The sequence below is a fragment of the Nipponia nippon genome, unplaced genomic scaffold (assembly GCF_047370975.1).
Source record: "Nipponia nippon isolate SJK-2023a ecotype South Korea unplaced genomic scaffold, ASM4737097v1 scaffold_4, whole genome shotgun sequence".
Taxonomy (NCBI): Eukaryota; Metazoa; Chordata; class Aves; order Pelecaniformes; family Threskiornithidae; genus Nipponia; species Nipponia nippon.
The window spans coordinates 75,575,505-75,591,441 of record NW_028262358.1 but is presented as its reverse complement, the minus strand read 5'-3'; the positions used below and the strand labels follow the sequence as shown (position 1 = coordinate 75,591,441).

The window sequence follows — 15,937 nt, the reverse complement described above, 5'->3', positions numbered from 1 at the left end:
GTAAAGGCAGTCCATGAGGACTGGATTTAAGGATTGTAACAGGAATACCAGAGTACTGAAGAAACAACTTGGTTCCTTTAGCCAGCAAAACTGAACCAGGCATTTATCAGACAACCTGACCAGGGTATCAAAAGTATCAAATAAACTCTGTGAAAGGCCATCTCTGGAGCAGGTCTGATGCTTCTTGTTGACATCCAAGAAGAAAAAGTCAGCCTTCAAAAATCTCCAGTCATGGAGGTCCGAGATACCATTTCTTGTCTCCCACTGAAGACACCATCAAGTAAGCTGGCTGAGATTATCCATTAGGTATTCAGAAATCTGTGAGACTGCTGAAAGCTGAACCTGATGTTGAAGGCACCAGTCCTAAAGATCATTTCAAAGGGAAGTCTTGCTCTTCCTTTCCTTTTTTAATATCACCTGAATTCACTGCTCTATGTAGGCAAGGAATTAACGACAAGTAGGACTTTTTTCTGCTAACACAGTTGTTTTCAGTGAGAAATTACTGACCATTTGCTCACCCCCCGTTATCATTCGAAGTGGACATGAAACAGCATCACATTGCCAATACTGCCACTGTGGGGAGACAACATCAAGAAATTAGACAGAAGTCTTTGAGAGGATGGGGGTCTCTGAAAAGCTGAGTCAGCCTTTAGCTTTCATCAGTTCCCTTACCCCATGTGCATAGGAACACTTTCTCTAGTGTTCCCTGGCAATTATAGTAATAACGAAGAAAGAGAGGTGACTAAGGAAGAAAATCCCCAGAGAATACTGAATATGCTTGTGAGTACAGTGAGAAGGAGGATTCCCAGGGCAGGACCTGCTGGAGGGATTCTGCTGGTTCTGAAACACTGACTGAGACCTACCTCCGATCATGCAACACGTGGGGCCCTCACCATGTGTTGAAGATGTTGTCCAGACAGGATGAAGAGAGAGAGGCTGGTCTTTGAGCTGAAGAGGCCTGGTTCTAAAGATTAGTTGCAGTCCAGACACCTTGTTGGTAAGTATTTCTGGAGAAACATTTCCCACTTACTGAATGCTAACACCTTAAGCCATGGCAAACTGAAGGTTTTCCTGAGGTGAGAAAATGTCTCTCACAAGATGAGCAGTGTTTAAAACCCTCCAGGGGATGGCATGGTAAGCAAAAAATAAGGAAGAAAAATTAAAAGCATCTGAGAGGGAAAAAAAGGGGGGAGAAATAATATGCTCGAAAGTCAGGGTTTCACTCCTGAAAACTCACAAATAAGGAAAAGAAATAACTAATTAGGAGAACATGGTAAAAATAGGAAATAGTACAAAGACAAGACAGAAAGAGGGGAAAGGCTACCGAAAGTTCAATGTTAATTGAAAATTATTTTCATTAACATAAAAGGCACTCCAGCTTAGCAAACAGAGTTATGCAGCATTCTCTTTCTTTATACAGAGGTAGAAGAAAAAAAGGGAAATGACATCTTGCTATGATTGAATAAAAGTCCTGGTCTGAATGCCTGCAATATAAATATTCATTAAAGGAACATACTCAAAAGGAGAAATGTTCTCCTTCCCAGATGGAGGTGTCAGAGACTGGGGCCTAGAACAAACCCCATCAGTTAGGTTTTATATACGGTACTGAGATTCTGTGTACAGGGAATAGCCAAATAAAAGGAAAACCAAGATTGGTCAGTAGCCGTGAATAAAATGAGGAGCCGACGTGAGAACTATTTATCCATCTTCTAACAATGGCACAGCTGCACAGTGCTCTCAGTTGTGTTTCATGTATGCTGGAATGCTATATAGCCTGACGTACACCAAGATACACCAATTCAGGCAGTACTGGAATACTAATATATCTGCACTATTGCTGAAAAAAATAGGTAAGCACTTCTCCAAAGCAGGTACAGTCAGAAAGCAAGAAATACAGGGGAGAATGGCTAGGAAACTAAAACAGCTGTTGCTGTTGTCCAGAGAGTTTCTGTTGCCACAGCACTAAGAAAAGCTGTCAGAAGACAGATACTTTTATGAAGTTAGAGAAGACTGGGAATAGACAGGGGAAAAGAAATTACTTACTGGCAATTTTGTATGTTGTATCAAGACAGACTGATGTGTTTTCATGCTCCAGGGAGAAAGGCAAGGACTCTCACTCAAAGCAGAAATAAATATTTCATCCTTTCATCTCTACTTCTTTTAAAGGTCAAAAAATTTCTCAAACTGAACAATTAGAAGCAACACATCAAATAAACTACGAAAGGACTGAGAATTTGTATGGAGACACATAGCAGCTACTGCTGACATACTGATGTAAAGCTCTTTTCGTTTTGTATTAAAACACAGGAAGCCAGAATTCCTGCCATTTAATAGGTATTGTTTCTGCAGGCATGTCCTACTTAAGACATAGTATCCAAGATCATGAAACACAGTTCTGTTCAGGTTGAAAAGACCTCCAGAAGTCCAGTTAGATCCAGTTGCTTGACTAATCCAGTCAAGTTATTAATATCTCCAAGAATGGAGATCTAACAACATACATGACAAACTCTACACTTAGCTTTCCTAAATAATGTTTTTTGGTATCATTTAAAGTACTGGAGGCTCTAATTCCATCACAGCGCTCTTTGTCCATATCATATCAGAAGAAAGGTAAAGAATGGTTGGTCTTGAGAGTCATAATGACAGGAGATTAATCCTCTGTTTGAGGGCCGGTAACTGAAAAAATCTTAGAGGCAAAAATGACTAAGTGCTAATCAGGTCAAAGACCATTCATTTAAATTTGCATAACTTTACCATCAAAAGCAAAAGCAGCTTTAGTTTAAAGGAAATGAAACCCTACCAGAACACTCGGTCTCCACTCTCAGAGTGAAGCCCCATTTCGCCTACAACTTAAAGGCTGATTCTCAAACATACACATTATCCACAGAAAACAAAAAGGGAAGGACTGCAGAGAAGCTGGTTGCCAGGGGATTGCTGCAAAACCATGCCTGCTGGCTGTGACTCACAGGCAACTACTAAAATTTATCTGCATGTCAGCAGGCCTCGCTGTATACCAGTAATGGTGACACACCAAGCGAAGACCAGTTATTTGGGTTTGAGCACGTTGAGAGACAAAATTCCTACGCCAGGACTCCCAAATCTTCTTGAATTTGTATTGCTACTAGCACAAAGAGGCAGAAAAGCTAAAAGAATCCCGGAACAAAATACTTTCACAGGTACTCATACCTTTGGAACATGATTTCCATTTTTACAGAGCAATCCTTAATGTTGCTGACAAACAAGGATTATTTTGCAAAACATGTTCTATTTAATTGTAGGAAAAAATGGTTTTTTTTGTTGAAAACATACACAGTATAAACCAAAAACTTACTTCAGTTGGTATAAACACTGCCCATAGAAAACCTACAAACACCGTGATGCTATTTGGAGGGAAGAACAAAAGACTGAAGTAACAGCTCCGGCTCATCAGTGTTTAACTTACAAAAAATTTTGAATTACCTATTCTGGGCTTGCTGTTGCAGAGTAAACTAGAGTTTACTAGACTCTGTTGCAGAGTCCCTCCTCTTTTACCTTCCCTGTCATTTCCAACATTGTGGGCTCCTCCCTATGTACGCGCGGTTCACATAGAACCACATTCCTTTTACAGAAAAGGAGTTTACATAATTACGGTTACATTCCCTTGAAAGTGTCTCTCTATCTGTGCTATACATTAGGCAAACCATATAACAAATGTGGGAGCATTCAATGGATATTCTTCAAGACTTTTTTTCTCCCTTGAGTTCTTTCTGTTCTGTTATTGCTTCATCCTGACCTCTTCCTGAACAGTTGTATACACGATATCAAGCATAAGCTCTCTATACCAAGAAAACATAGCAAAGGCAGCTGAATCTTAATAGGTAAGCACTGAGACCATGATGTTGAGTTAGAAGTTGGTGTTCTCTGAAATTGAAAAACCAAGTTATTTGGTTTTTTTTAAGGTCAAATGAAACTTCCAAAGGAAAATATAAAATGCAAATTTGGTATGCCACCTACGAAAGGAAATTCCCCTACACGGAGTATATAATCAAATAAGAATTTTTAAAACAAGCAAACTAAAATAAATGAATACAATATTAATAAGAGTGACTTGGAAGGGGAGGCTAGTACACGAGCGGCTAGTCTGAGAAGGGCTTTTGGCAGAATGAAGCAAGACCGCAGATGCTGATCATATACTGCATCCTAATCTGATATGCTCTTGGTTCACTGAAAAGAATTTAAATAATTATTTTCCTTGCTGTTGCAGTAGCTATACTAATTATGTTCATATTTATGTTCTGTAAGCATTCCTGTCTTGATTGCATAATGCAGTGTATCCTCAATTAGAGTCTTCAACCTAATAGCACCCTAACAGCTTTGAAAGGCTGCCATACAGTATACCATCAAACCAATAACTAAATCAATCTAATTAACAAGTTAGGTTAAAATCACCTATGAACCCAAGATACTGATGGAGCTGAAAGGCTTTTCACATGCTAGATGGATACACACACACATTTTAATATTCAATGTGTTGGTAGTCTTACTAATGTCCTAGTGGTTAAAAAGCACCTGTAGTATTGGAAATTCAAAATGCTATCATGCTGGTTCATCTGACAACTTTTTAAAGTTGCTGTAATTAAAAAAAAAAAAACAACCAGAAACCAGCCTTGTCAGAAAAACTCCTTCAGAGTTCTAGAACTTGAAAAGTATTCACTCCTCTCAAATGTGCCAAGGGAAAAATTGTTGACAGAAGGGAGAAGAAGGAAAAAAATCTTTAGCTGTTTGAAATAGTATGTGATAATTACATTTCTGGGTTTATTATTTTAAAAGGCAACTACTTTTTTTTTCTGAATGACCACAACATGACCAAGGGTTTAAGTTAAGAGAATTAAGCAACAATGATATATTCCTTATTATGTCAAGAATTGCTCTACGGTTAGCAATTACTGACTTCATTAACTACCAGATATCTTTTTCTGTCATGTTCCACTGGTAACAGAAATATATGGCTGAACAGTTTTAAGACATGCTGCTGGAAAAATTCCTAGCTTTCTTTCACAGAAGTCCACGCTAGTCACTAGCCACAAAAGGAGCGCATTCAAGGCTCAGAGAATTTGAAAAGGCGTTCCTACTTCAACCACAAAAACTATGACTGTAAAATATATTAGTTCTAAATGCAGCTATTAGGACAAAGTACTTACTTAGGCTACTCAGTTGTCTGATTATATTTGCCAAGGAGATATTGGTGACACATTCCAATTCATTCTTGATACCTCGGGGCAGAGCTGTGTGGCACAGGTGCCTGGGGTCTATGTTTCTTTTTACCAGCGGCATTCTGAAATCTATCAGAGGACCAGCAAACCTGTAAAGAAAGGAGACAAAACTCTGTTATAAATTTAATTATATTCTAAATTCAGATTATGTCTCAAGTTAAATCGACTAATCCTAACAAGATAAAAGTACCTCCATAGTACTGATGGAATTCATTGCTCTGTGAGTACATAAATCTTCTTTGCACAATGAAAGACTACTTCATTCTCTCTCTTTAAACCTTTACCTGACTCAGATATCAATGAAGTGACAAATAATGAAGAATGCATCTTCCCTGCAGAATATATTTAGCCACTGTTATCTTTACTTGGTTGAAACAGAGGGATTTTTTGGATAATAAAAGGCCATGGTGGTAGAGCTGAAATTTTGCTGACCTAGAATGGCATAGGGAATTAGAAGAGTCAAAGACAACTGTTAATGAAGTATTTTCCTCTCGCAGACTGCTTAGATTTCTTGTTGCCACTTTTCCTGGGAGTATATTCTTCCACTGAAGCCAGGGCTCATAGCTGAGGGACCCAGGCAGGATCCTTAAGCCTACCTGAGAAACACCTCTGTGTTTTCAGGATCTGATTAGACTTCATTCATTGCATTTTAACACCATGTCTACTGCCCTTATTTTCTTGAGAGAACAATCAAAAATATTTTATGCTTTTGAGGGATAAAAACCAATGAAAATAATTTTTCTAGTGACTGGCTTAAGGGAAAGATCATAGAATCATAGAATCGTCAAGGTTGGAAAAGACCCTTAAGATCATCGAGTCCAACCGTCAACCTATCACTGCCAAGTCCATCTATACCATGTCTCCAAGCACTGTATCTATCCGTTCTTTAAATACCTCCAGGGATGGAGACTCAACCACTTCCCTGGGCAGCCTGTTCCAATGCTTGACCACCCTCTTGGTGAAGAAGTTTTTCCTAATATCTAACCTAAACCTCCCCTGGCGCAGCTTGAGGCCGTTTCCTCTCGTCCTATCACTCGTTACTAGGGAGAAGAGACCAACCCCCACCTCGCTACAACCTCCTTTCAGGTAGTTGTAGAGAGCAATAAGGTCTCTCCTCAGCCTCCTCTTCTCCAGGCTAAACAACCCCAGCTCCCTCAGCCGCTCCTCATAAGACTTGTGCTCTAGGCCCTTCACCAACTTTGTTGCCCTCCTCTGGACACGCTCCAGCACCTCGATGTCCTTCTTGGAGTGAGGGGCCCAAAACTGAACACAGTACTCGAGGTGCGGCCTCACCAGTGCCGAGTACAGGGGCACTATCACCTCCCTGGTCCTGCTGGCCACACTTTTCCTGATACAGGCCAGGATGCTATTGGCCCTCTTGGCCACCTGCGCACACTGCTGGCTCATGTTCAGGCAGCTGTCAACCAACACCCCCAGGTCCTTTTCCACCAGGCAGCTCTCCAGCCACTCCTCCCCCAGCCTGTAGCGTTGCATGGGGTTGTTGTGACCCAAGTGCAGGACCCGGCACTGAGCCTTGTTGAACCTCATACAGTTGGCCCCGGCCCATCGGTCCAGCCTGTCCAGGTCCCTCTGTAGGGCCTTCCTGCCCTCCAGCAGATCGACACTTCCACCCAACTTGGTGTCGTCTGCAAACTTACTGAGGGTGCACTCAATCCCCTCATCTAGATCATCAGTGAAGATATTGAACAGGACCGGCCCCAACACTGAGCCCTGGGGAACACCACTTGTGACTGGCCGCCAACTGGATTTCACTCCATTCACCACCACTCTCTGGGCTCAGCCGTCCATCCAGTTTTTAACCCAGCGTAGAGTGCACCCATGCAAGCCATGAGCACCCAGCTTCTCCAGGAGAATGCTGTGGGAGAAAGTGTCAAAGGCCTTACTAAAGTCCAGGTAGACAACATCCACAGCCTTCCCCTCATCCACTAAGCGGGTCACCTTGTCATAGAAGGAGACCAGGTGAGTGAAACAGGATCTCCCTTTCATAAACCCATGCTGGCTGGGCCTGATCCCTCGGTTGTCCCGCACTTGCTGCATAATGGCACTCAAGATGACCTGCTCCATGACCTTCCCCGGCACCGAGGTCAGGCTGACAGGCCTGTTATGGATTATACAGTTCTTAAAACTTTGTAATTTAGTTTCTCAATATTAACAGTAAAAATTATGGAAGTGTGCATGGGGCAGGGGTAAATTACAAGAACAGATTTTTACTTCTGTTTTCTAGGAATATCCCAAATCTTTCTAGTCCCTAAATACCTAAGTACTAAAAAGCTAGCTGCTACATACAAGCTAAATTAAATAAAGACTGCAAATCTGAACACTGTCTCAGATAGAAGCAATGAGGAAGTGTTTATAGTTAAAGTGAGACTTTATGCCTGCTGGTACAAGACACAGATACAGCGTGAAGCAAGGGAGATGAAACGGGCCCCACCAGCAGAGCTTCTGCTGTTTTAGGAGCGCACAATCCCTCTCCCCCCCAGTGACAAGACCCTGAAGAAACCCTTAACTACAGGTTCGTTATCGCCGTTCCCCAACAGAAAATAAAGGAACCGTTCTGTCACTGTAATAGAAACACAACAAATGATACGTGAGCAATGTTCTACAGAAGCAATTAAATATTAATTCCAGAGTTAAGCCCTTTCTTGATTACTGCTTTAATGATACTGTTGTATAAACAGCACAGTAGGCAAGTCTTTTTAAAAGAGGTCCAAACAAGTATGTAAAGAAATGTTTTCACACAAAAAGTAAAAATCTATGTAGAAAAGAAACTAAAATAGTCCCTATTTCCATCTATCTAATATAGATCTGGGTTATAAAGGTTAAAAAAAATCTGTAAATAACAAGCATAAAAGCAGTTGATGGCTAATGCACTTTTGTTTTATTTTATATAATCAAGATGTTAGTAAGTGATGATATTGCTCTCCCTCCTTGATTTTACATCACTCATAAAAAAACTTGCCCAATTTATAGCATGTATAGATCATAAAGCTTCAGATGCTCAAGTGACAGATTCTTTCAAAAACTGTGTGTAATAGCAATTTAAAAAAAAAAAAAAATCTTAAAAGTAATTCCAGCCAACTGCTAGCTAGATCTTAAATAACAGCATTTGAGTGTGTACTGCCTTTTAGTGGTCTGATTTGTCTCTAGGATAGAACACTTCACAAAACAGCTGAAAAGACACAGTATTGGCCCAAACATTTTCTCCAACAGGCATAAAAAGATGCTGCATAAGCAGAGATTAAGCCTGAACTCTCTGGACCTCAAAATGCACAACTCTGAACCTGAATAAAAGGCTATTTAAGACAATAGAAATTATCTCGCTTCTCTAGAATTTGCAGAAAATCTACTCTTTGATCTTTTTTTGTCCCCTGCAACCCACAAATACCATTTTCTAATATCCAAATAACACAGTTGCAGCTGTCCTACCCAAAGATACACCATAACAAGCAACTGTAGCAGAGGAAACAGTAAGAATGGTAAAAGGTATAGTTTTAAAACAAGAATAAACTTGGAAAGGAAACAAATGACAGAAGTTATAACTGACACCTTCCAAACTATGCATCACGTTTGAAAACTATGCAAAGCCTGAACAGAGAACATTTCCCCGCTTCCCACAGAGCCAAGAACAAGGAGGCAACGAAGGAAAATATCACTCAAACATGCTTAAAACAAAGGAAAAGGCATTTCACACAATGTTTAATAGATCGTGGAACTCATTGCCACAGGATGCTGTATACAACAAAAATACCTGCCGGTAATTTGTCCACCACGGACCACATATTCTTTGCAGTTTGTTGCAACCACTAGAAGATCTTGATGATTCCTCCCCAATCGTATTTAGCGATCCCAGCACGTGGAGCCCTCGCTCATGAACCAGGTGTGCAACAGCAAACTGAACTTTACTGTACCCAAACACTTCACTCCTATAAAAGATGTCTTTCCTAATGCAGTTCTTATGAAGAAAGCTGAAAAACTTTGAAATCACTATATTTATTATGCAGCTTTAGAGCTGTGAAAGAGGAAAAAACAAAAAAGGCATTGTTACAATCTAGTATATCCTTTAGGTTAAAAGCAAAAAAAAACCACACACCCCCCGCTCCCAAACCATGTTACCCACGCCACTCGGGCAGCAAAGGAAAAATTCATTCCTAGGTCATAAAATCCTGTTACCACGTTGCTCCTAAGTAAGCCCTGGAAACTGTTCATAACCCCAACCAGCAGAAGAGAGAAGCGGCGTGTCGGCGCAGGAGAGGATCCCCAGGCTGAACGGTTACGTGACACCTCCTCAGAGGCTCGCAGCTCTCCTCGGGTCCCACAGCTCTCAGAGCTCTGCCTCTCCTCAGCCCCGCTGCTCCCCGGCTCAAAGCTCAGGGGAAGGGAAGGCAACCCTCAAACACAACTATCTCCTCTTCGCCACTGTCCCATACAAATCTTTGAGGTGATTCTTAAGAAGCGGCACTAGTTCACGCTCATGTTAACTGGAAGTGCTTTGCTCTACAGCGATCTTAAACTGAAACTTCTACAAAGAGTCGCAGAGCCACTGTTGAAAACTCTTCTCCCTCACTTCCTGTGCATCCTTTGAAGCACTCTGAATCCACTTGAGAAGCCAGCTCTAATCTTCTTTACAAACCCCTCTGCTACTTCAGTTGCACAATGGCTGGCACAACCTCATCCCCCACGCATACGCTGCGAGTATGAGTACAGAATACAAATGGGCGTACACACCGAGTATGATAAAAACATTAGAACCTCTCATGCCTTGATACATCATTTTTTAGCAATTAGGTAAAATGCTCCAGTTGCTTTTTCAATGAATTCCTATTACTTAAAGAACTGCAGAACAATGGCATTAATGAAAGTTAATTATAATCTTTTCAGAAGAACAGCCTCAATGAGATTTGACTGCACTTCTTTTCAAAAGGCAAGTTGTTTAGTATCCAGCACAGCCCCCTTCAGCTATTAGGAGGAGCCTTACAGGTGACACTCTTCTATCTCAGTCTCATACGTGGCAAACACTGCTGGCAGCAGCTGAGAAACCTGCTCCGGGGGCACCCACCCCCGTGCCCACACCGCATCCCCCGTGCCCACACCACGGCTCCCACCAGGATGGTTTCACTCTGCTGCTGGTGCTGAGAGAGGGCCCTGGGCAGCACCGGTGTAGGAAACAGCTATCATTTTCCCTTCAACATGCTCCTGTAGAAATATTTCAGAAGTGCAAGACGTGTGGAGAAATGTTATGTTACGAGAAGCCTGTGAAAAATTTGAAATGGTATGATTCAGTATGATGGCAGTAATGATTCAGGTTTTCTAGCACGTACAGTAAGACAAGTAGGAACGAAAGCACAACATTAAGGTGGGGAAAACTAACTAACCTGCCCAACAGTTTAACCAGTAATTAAACTACACTTCAGTTTTCCTTTCAGAAGACTAATGGAATTTCATGACCACGTCTTTTTTAATGAAAGTTTACTTCTGATTAGGTTACATTTTGTCCTTACTAAACTTGACATTATTTTCTTAGCATTAAAGACAGACATTCATCTATAATTTTTATATAATAAACCAATAATACAGTACCAAATGCCCTTGCTTTCATGGGGTTAAATTTAGTTCCAACCACTTCTATAGCATATCTTTATTCCTTAATATTACATACTTCTTGTAATTTTCCTTTAACAATGTGCAACAGCAATGCCTTTCATATGCCTCATTTAATTGATCACGTTCTAGCTGCCGGCAGAACAGACCACAGTCAGAAACGCAACAATCAATTTAACACTTCCCCCACCCACCCTTAGAAACAGAAATAGAATATACAATAGTTTTTATATTTGCTTATATAATAATATACTCACTGCACCTACACTATACAGACTTTGGGACAGAATGAAAGTAGCTAATAAAAATCTTCAAAGGTATTAACTGGATCTGGTAAAATCAGAATTGTATCAGTTAACAAAACAAGCTAATTCTCTTGCCAAATTTTCTTTTAATTATACCACAAGACATCATGTTATACTAGTTGCAGAAAATCCAAAGATGATGATTTTACAATGCACACTTCTACTATGAAAAGGCAATTGTGCAAAGACTTCACGCAGCTTGTTTCTCTGCAGCTCCCACTGCAAGATCAAGGTCCAGGTAAAAGCTTGAGAAAAAACAGACACCAGCAGTATGGTGTCCTTCAAGAAAGTAGGCCAATACCACCTACTGCTGCGTCAACATAACGATTTTAAACCTCTAAAGGCAATTAACACGCCTTAGAAGATACATCTTGGAACTGACAAGATGACAACTGACATCTTAAATTGACAATTCAACAGAAATCTGTTAAAATTACAGTTTTGCAATCCTTTCTGTTATGAACCATGCCACAGAGTGAAAGATCTTCTCCTTGGAACAATTCCCTCAAATCTCAGTCTTCTGCAACTTGCTCTCAAAAATTTTTCTAATTGCAGATGAATAGGAAAAGATGACCTTACTGTAACTAAAAAGCAGTGTCAAAGAAAATAAATGCAAAATATATTACTAGAAAGTGATGTTGACATCACTGCTGTTTAAGAATGAGTGCAAAATGAATTGTTTACATCTTAATACTTCCTATACAAGATTGTCTATTCAAAAAAGTTGTTACACATTTGGTCAACGTAAGGAGCAGTGATTATACAGGGTATATAAAGGAAGTTGATAATTTCTTTTTTTTTTTAAACCACAGAGTCATTAAAAAAAATATTCCTTATTTTATTTGTAGTCAAATATAAAAAATACTGTTCCTGAAGTAATACCAATAACAGTCTCTCAAACGTTCTCTTAATACTGTATTGCTGAACTGAAGATAAGATTATGCAGGGATGGATTCATATGTCAATGGGCCACTGAAGTCTCCATCTCAGTAATGTTGTACAGGAAAGTATTTGATTTGCAAGATAATAATCAACACATTTCTAACTCATAAAATTATAAAATGTATTTTAAAATGCATTTGTAATTTTTATTCTGTATTTAATATTGACTGACTTCTGTATTGTTTTAATTGTCTGTGACAATTATTATTTTCTTCCTATAGAACAATCTGTTACCATCTCAGTACATCTGTCATGTCGGATAAGCAGAAAACACACAACACAGTCACAAAAATGGGTAGGATTTGAGTTCTAAATCTCTAAGGCATAATTACAGACAGTGCTAAAAAATTACTTTTCAGCTACTACCATCCAGCCAATTGTCTCCCAGATGTGTATCATAAGACTACAATGGATGCATGCACACCTGCACACACACAGGGGCACACTCACCTTCAAAGCACATGGAAAAAACATTTGAAAATTATGGCTTTGATTACAGTTACAAACCGCAGCGACATCTACTTCCTTGCCGAAATGTCTAAGTTTCACCTTTATTCAGCTAAACAAATGAAAAAAGCAGCAGTAATTTTCTACTCTGGAAAAAAACAAGTTCATATTTTCAGCTCTATATTGGTTGTGACTATCATGAAACAGTATAATAAAAATGAAGGCAATTTTGGAAAGTTATGGGTGAGAAGAAATGAAGTGATTAATTATTTGTATGCTGACTTTTAAGAGCTTTATCTATGGTAAACTATTTTTTTCCAAAAAGTCTTAAATAGTTATTGTCACTGAGATAACGCCAGTGATGGCAGCAACAGCAGAATTCCCAGCATAGGTAACACTGCAAAATATGACCCCCTAGTAACAGCACAGCAGCACTGCTAATGCAGCAAGTACAGCTTCATTAGTAGAAACAGCAGCAGTATTTCAGGGGAGAAAGCTGACATACCAATTCGTAACTACAGGGGCTACCTCAAGTTTTAGAGGAGGCAACAGCGTATTTTCAGTAAGTGAGACACTGCAACCTGGGTCGAGTCAACGAGCTACGGGTAACAAAATTGTTGGGGAAGATCCTTAGAGCTTGACTCCAGCTACAACCTGTTGTATGGGTTTGGGCTTCCTCAGGGTCCTTACACGCTTGTCTGAAATTCCTCCCACCTGTGTTTTGTTTGCGCTGTCACTGTCCCCTCTTGTCCCAGTACGCAGATGACAGAGGCTGTCACCATCATTTATACAGTCCTTTCCTTCCCTCAAGCCCTAATGAAAGATTTCACTCTCGTCATGTGTACAGAACAAAAACCTGAGGTATCCTAAATACAAGGAGAGAATATTCAGCTCAATATTGGTTTCTTTTTCTCGATGCAGGTGCAAAATACACTAGGGTTAAATAAACAGCATGCGAATTTTGCAAATCTTGTCCCTTTTGTTAAGCAGAATTCCTATTAATGACGTGGAATTCAAACACAAACCATTCAGAGCACAGCAGCTTACAAACTGTTGATTTTCCTTCTACAAGACTAAGCTCAGCTTGATTTCACATAAGTGAAGTTTTTTCCTTTGTTTTCACCTCTGATTTTCTGGAATATAAACAAGGAATATAAACAAGTACCTACTGGGTTGTCAATTTGTTAAGCATCGATTCTTTTAACCATGTTGCTTCCTTCATTGTTCCCCACTACCGACAGCTTCCATCTTACTATGGCAAGCGTCTTTTAAATGTAGGTTGTTTATATCAAATTTAACAAACCTGCAGCAAAAACAGTGCTTTCATTTGTTATTTGACATCTCTTGCTAATAACTGTAAAAACATTTCTGTTCATCTTAAGAAAGAAACTATTTAAATCAAATTGCTCTTGCAAAAAAACCAGAAAAAACCAACAAACAATCAGGTTCAACACTACCTACCCTGAACAGTAGGACTGCTGGGGGCAATGAGGCACTTAAGCCAGCTGCATTTCTGGCTCATAGACAAAATTCAATGAACTAAGTTAGGTGTGACACTGTTTAGCATGCCTACAGCAAGAAACATTTAGACATACAAACTTTCTTCACAATAAGTATTTTATGCAAAAATGGAAATTAAAAAAGATAGTGAACTCTTTTGGTATAACAACTTACTTCCAAAATATATATATATAACATAAAAAACGCAGAACACATGAAGAATAAAATTTCCGATTCAAAAAAATCCCTAAGTACATTAAAAAAACAAAGAACAACAACACTAAAGATTTCCACATGTTAGATCAGAATTAATTGGTATTTGGTATTTTTCCCCCCCTTACAATTCTACTTCTCAGTATGTTTAAACTAAAACTTTTGTTACATATATGATGATCCAATCCCTTCATGACCTGTGATATTTTAAGTTTACAAAACAGTAAACGACCAGAAACTGAATAGAATATAATTGCATTCTTCAAATCCAAATACAAATCTTAAGAGCACAAAATAATAATCACCAACTCTTTTCCTTCCAATATTGAAACTACAGTATTATACTACAGTGAAGACTTACAAAACCAATCTTGCACATACTTCACAGAAAAGATGAGAAGCATTGTCCCCAAACAGGCACAAGCTCTAATGATGCCTTACTATGGAAAAAAAGAAGATTAATGAAATTCATCATAGGTGTCCAGATATTAATGGAGAAATATTTAAGTCATGTGGAACCACGTTGCACTTTATTGTTAGGATATTAATCAAGAAAAAAAAATAGTGACTACTTGCACTTGTATTTCTATGAAGCTTTCTGACGAAGTTGATTTAAAAAAATATAAAACATATGCACAATGTATTTGCATTATATACACGCACAGACACATACTGCTACCTCTAAATAGAAATCTTTTAAATTATTACATGTAAAATTTGAAGAAAGAGCTGCAAAATTTCTTATCAGCCTTACTAAATATCATTCAGATTACCTTGTACTCATTACTCCTAGTGAGCTCCTGTCAGGTCATTTGATTAAAAACAATTTTGGAAGTATCCTGGGTTCTAATTTAGGTACAGCCAAGAATGCTCAAATTCAGTTTTGATTACAAGTTTTCCTCTGTTCCTCAAAGGCTAAAAATGTATTAATGCATAACATACTATGTGATTTGAAATTGCTTTTTGAGACCTATGTTTTATCTGATTACATTTTTTCTCTCAGCATTAATCTAGCCTTCCTGTTAACAGTTTCTACGTATGGTGTATAACACAAAAGCCCTATGATGGATTGCAACAAAAGCTCTTTATTATAGTCTTGACAGAGACAGATAACTAATCCAGTGTTAATTTAAAATCAAAACCTTAGTACCAGAACTAAGGGTACAGCTTCTGTGGTTTTAGCGTATCTATCATAACATACTACCTTGGAAAATTTTCTACGATTTTTCTTGAAAATGTATATTCTATATATTAACAGTTACCTTTCTTACATAGTCTTTTAACAGTTCAGGATAAGACCTATTAAATGCACATGTCAATTTTATAACTTAATTTTATAAAATCTACCAAACGCACCTAAAATGAATGCCAATCTACTTCTATTGCACGGATACGACAACCTGCTTTTGAATGGACGGTATTTTGTGGCAGTAAATAATAAATATTTAAAGAAAAGGTACCTGAACTTCCCCGCTGCTAAGAAAAGTAACCGGGTGGGTACTGGGAAGAGAAGGTGTTCCACCCTGGCTACAGCACTGAACTGCTACGTCCCCCACCAGCGGTGCATCGCCAACTTCCAGAGCTCCCCACGCCGAGGGAGCCCCCGGGCTGTGGCACTATTAATCGCAGCCAACACCTCCCGCGCTGGGCTGCTTCGAA

At 39.2% G+C, this 15,937-nt stretch overlaps 1 protein-coding gene across 6 annotated transcripts in view; it reads right to left on the bottom strand.

The window, feature by feature from the left end:
* Positions 1 to 15,937, bottom strand: part of WASF1 (WASP family member 1) — a 104,113-nt gene that overhangs the window by 26,084 nt on the left and 62,092 nt on the right. For 4 of the 6 annotated variants that reach the window (XM_087775218.1, XM_087775217.1, XM_087775219.1 and 1 more), the window contains exon 2: positions 5,181 to 5,341. In XM_087775218.1, the coding sequence (XP_087631344.1) occupies positions 5,181 to 5,313 (133 nt within the window). In that variant the 5' untranslated portion in view covers positions 5,314 to 5,341. Of the gene's footprint in view, positions 1 to 5,180; positions 5,342 to 9,021; positions 9,283 to 15,738; positions 15,853 to 15,937 lie in introns of those variants that run through there. The other 2 variants (XM_087775220.1, XM_087775221.1) reach the window with 2 other exon arrangements.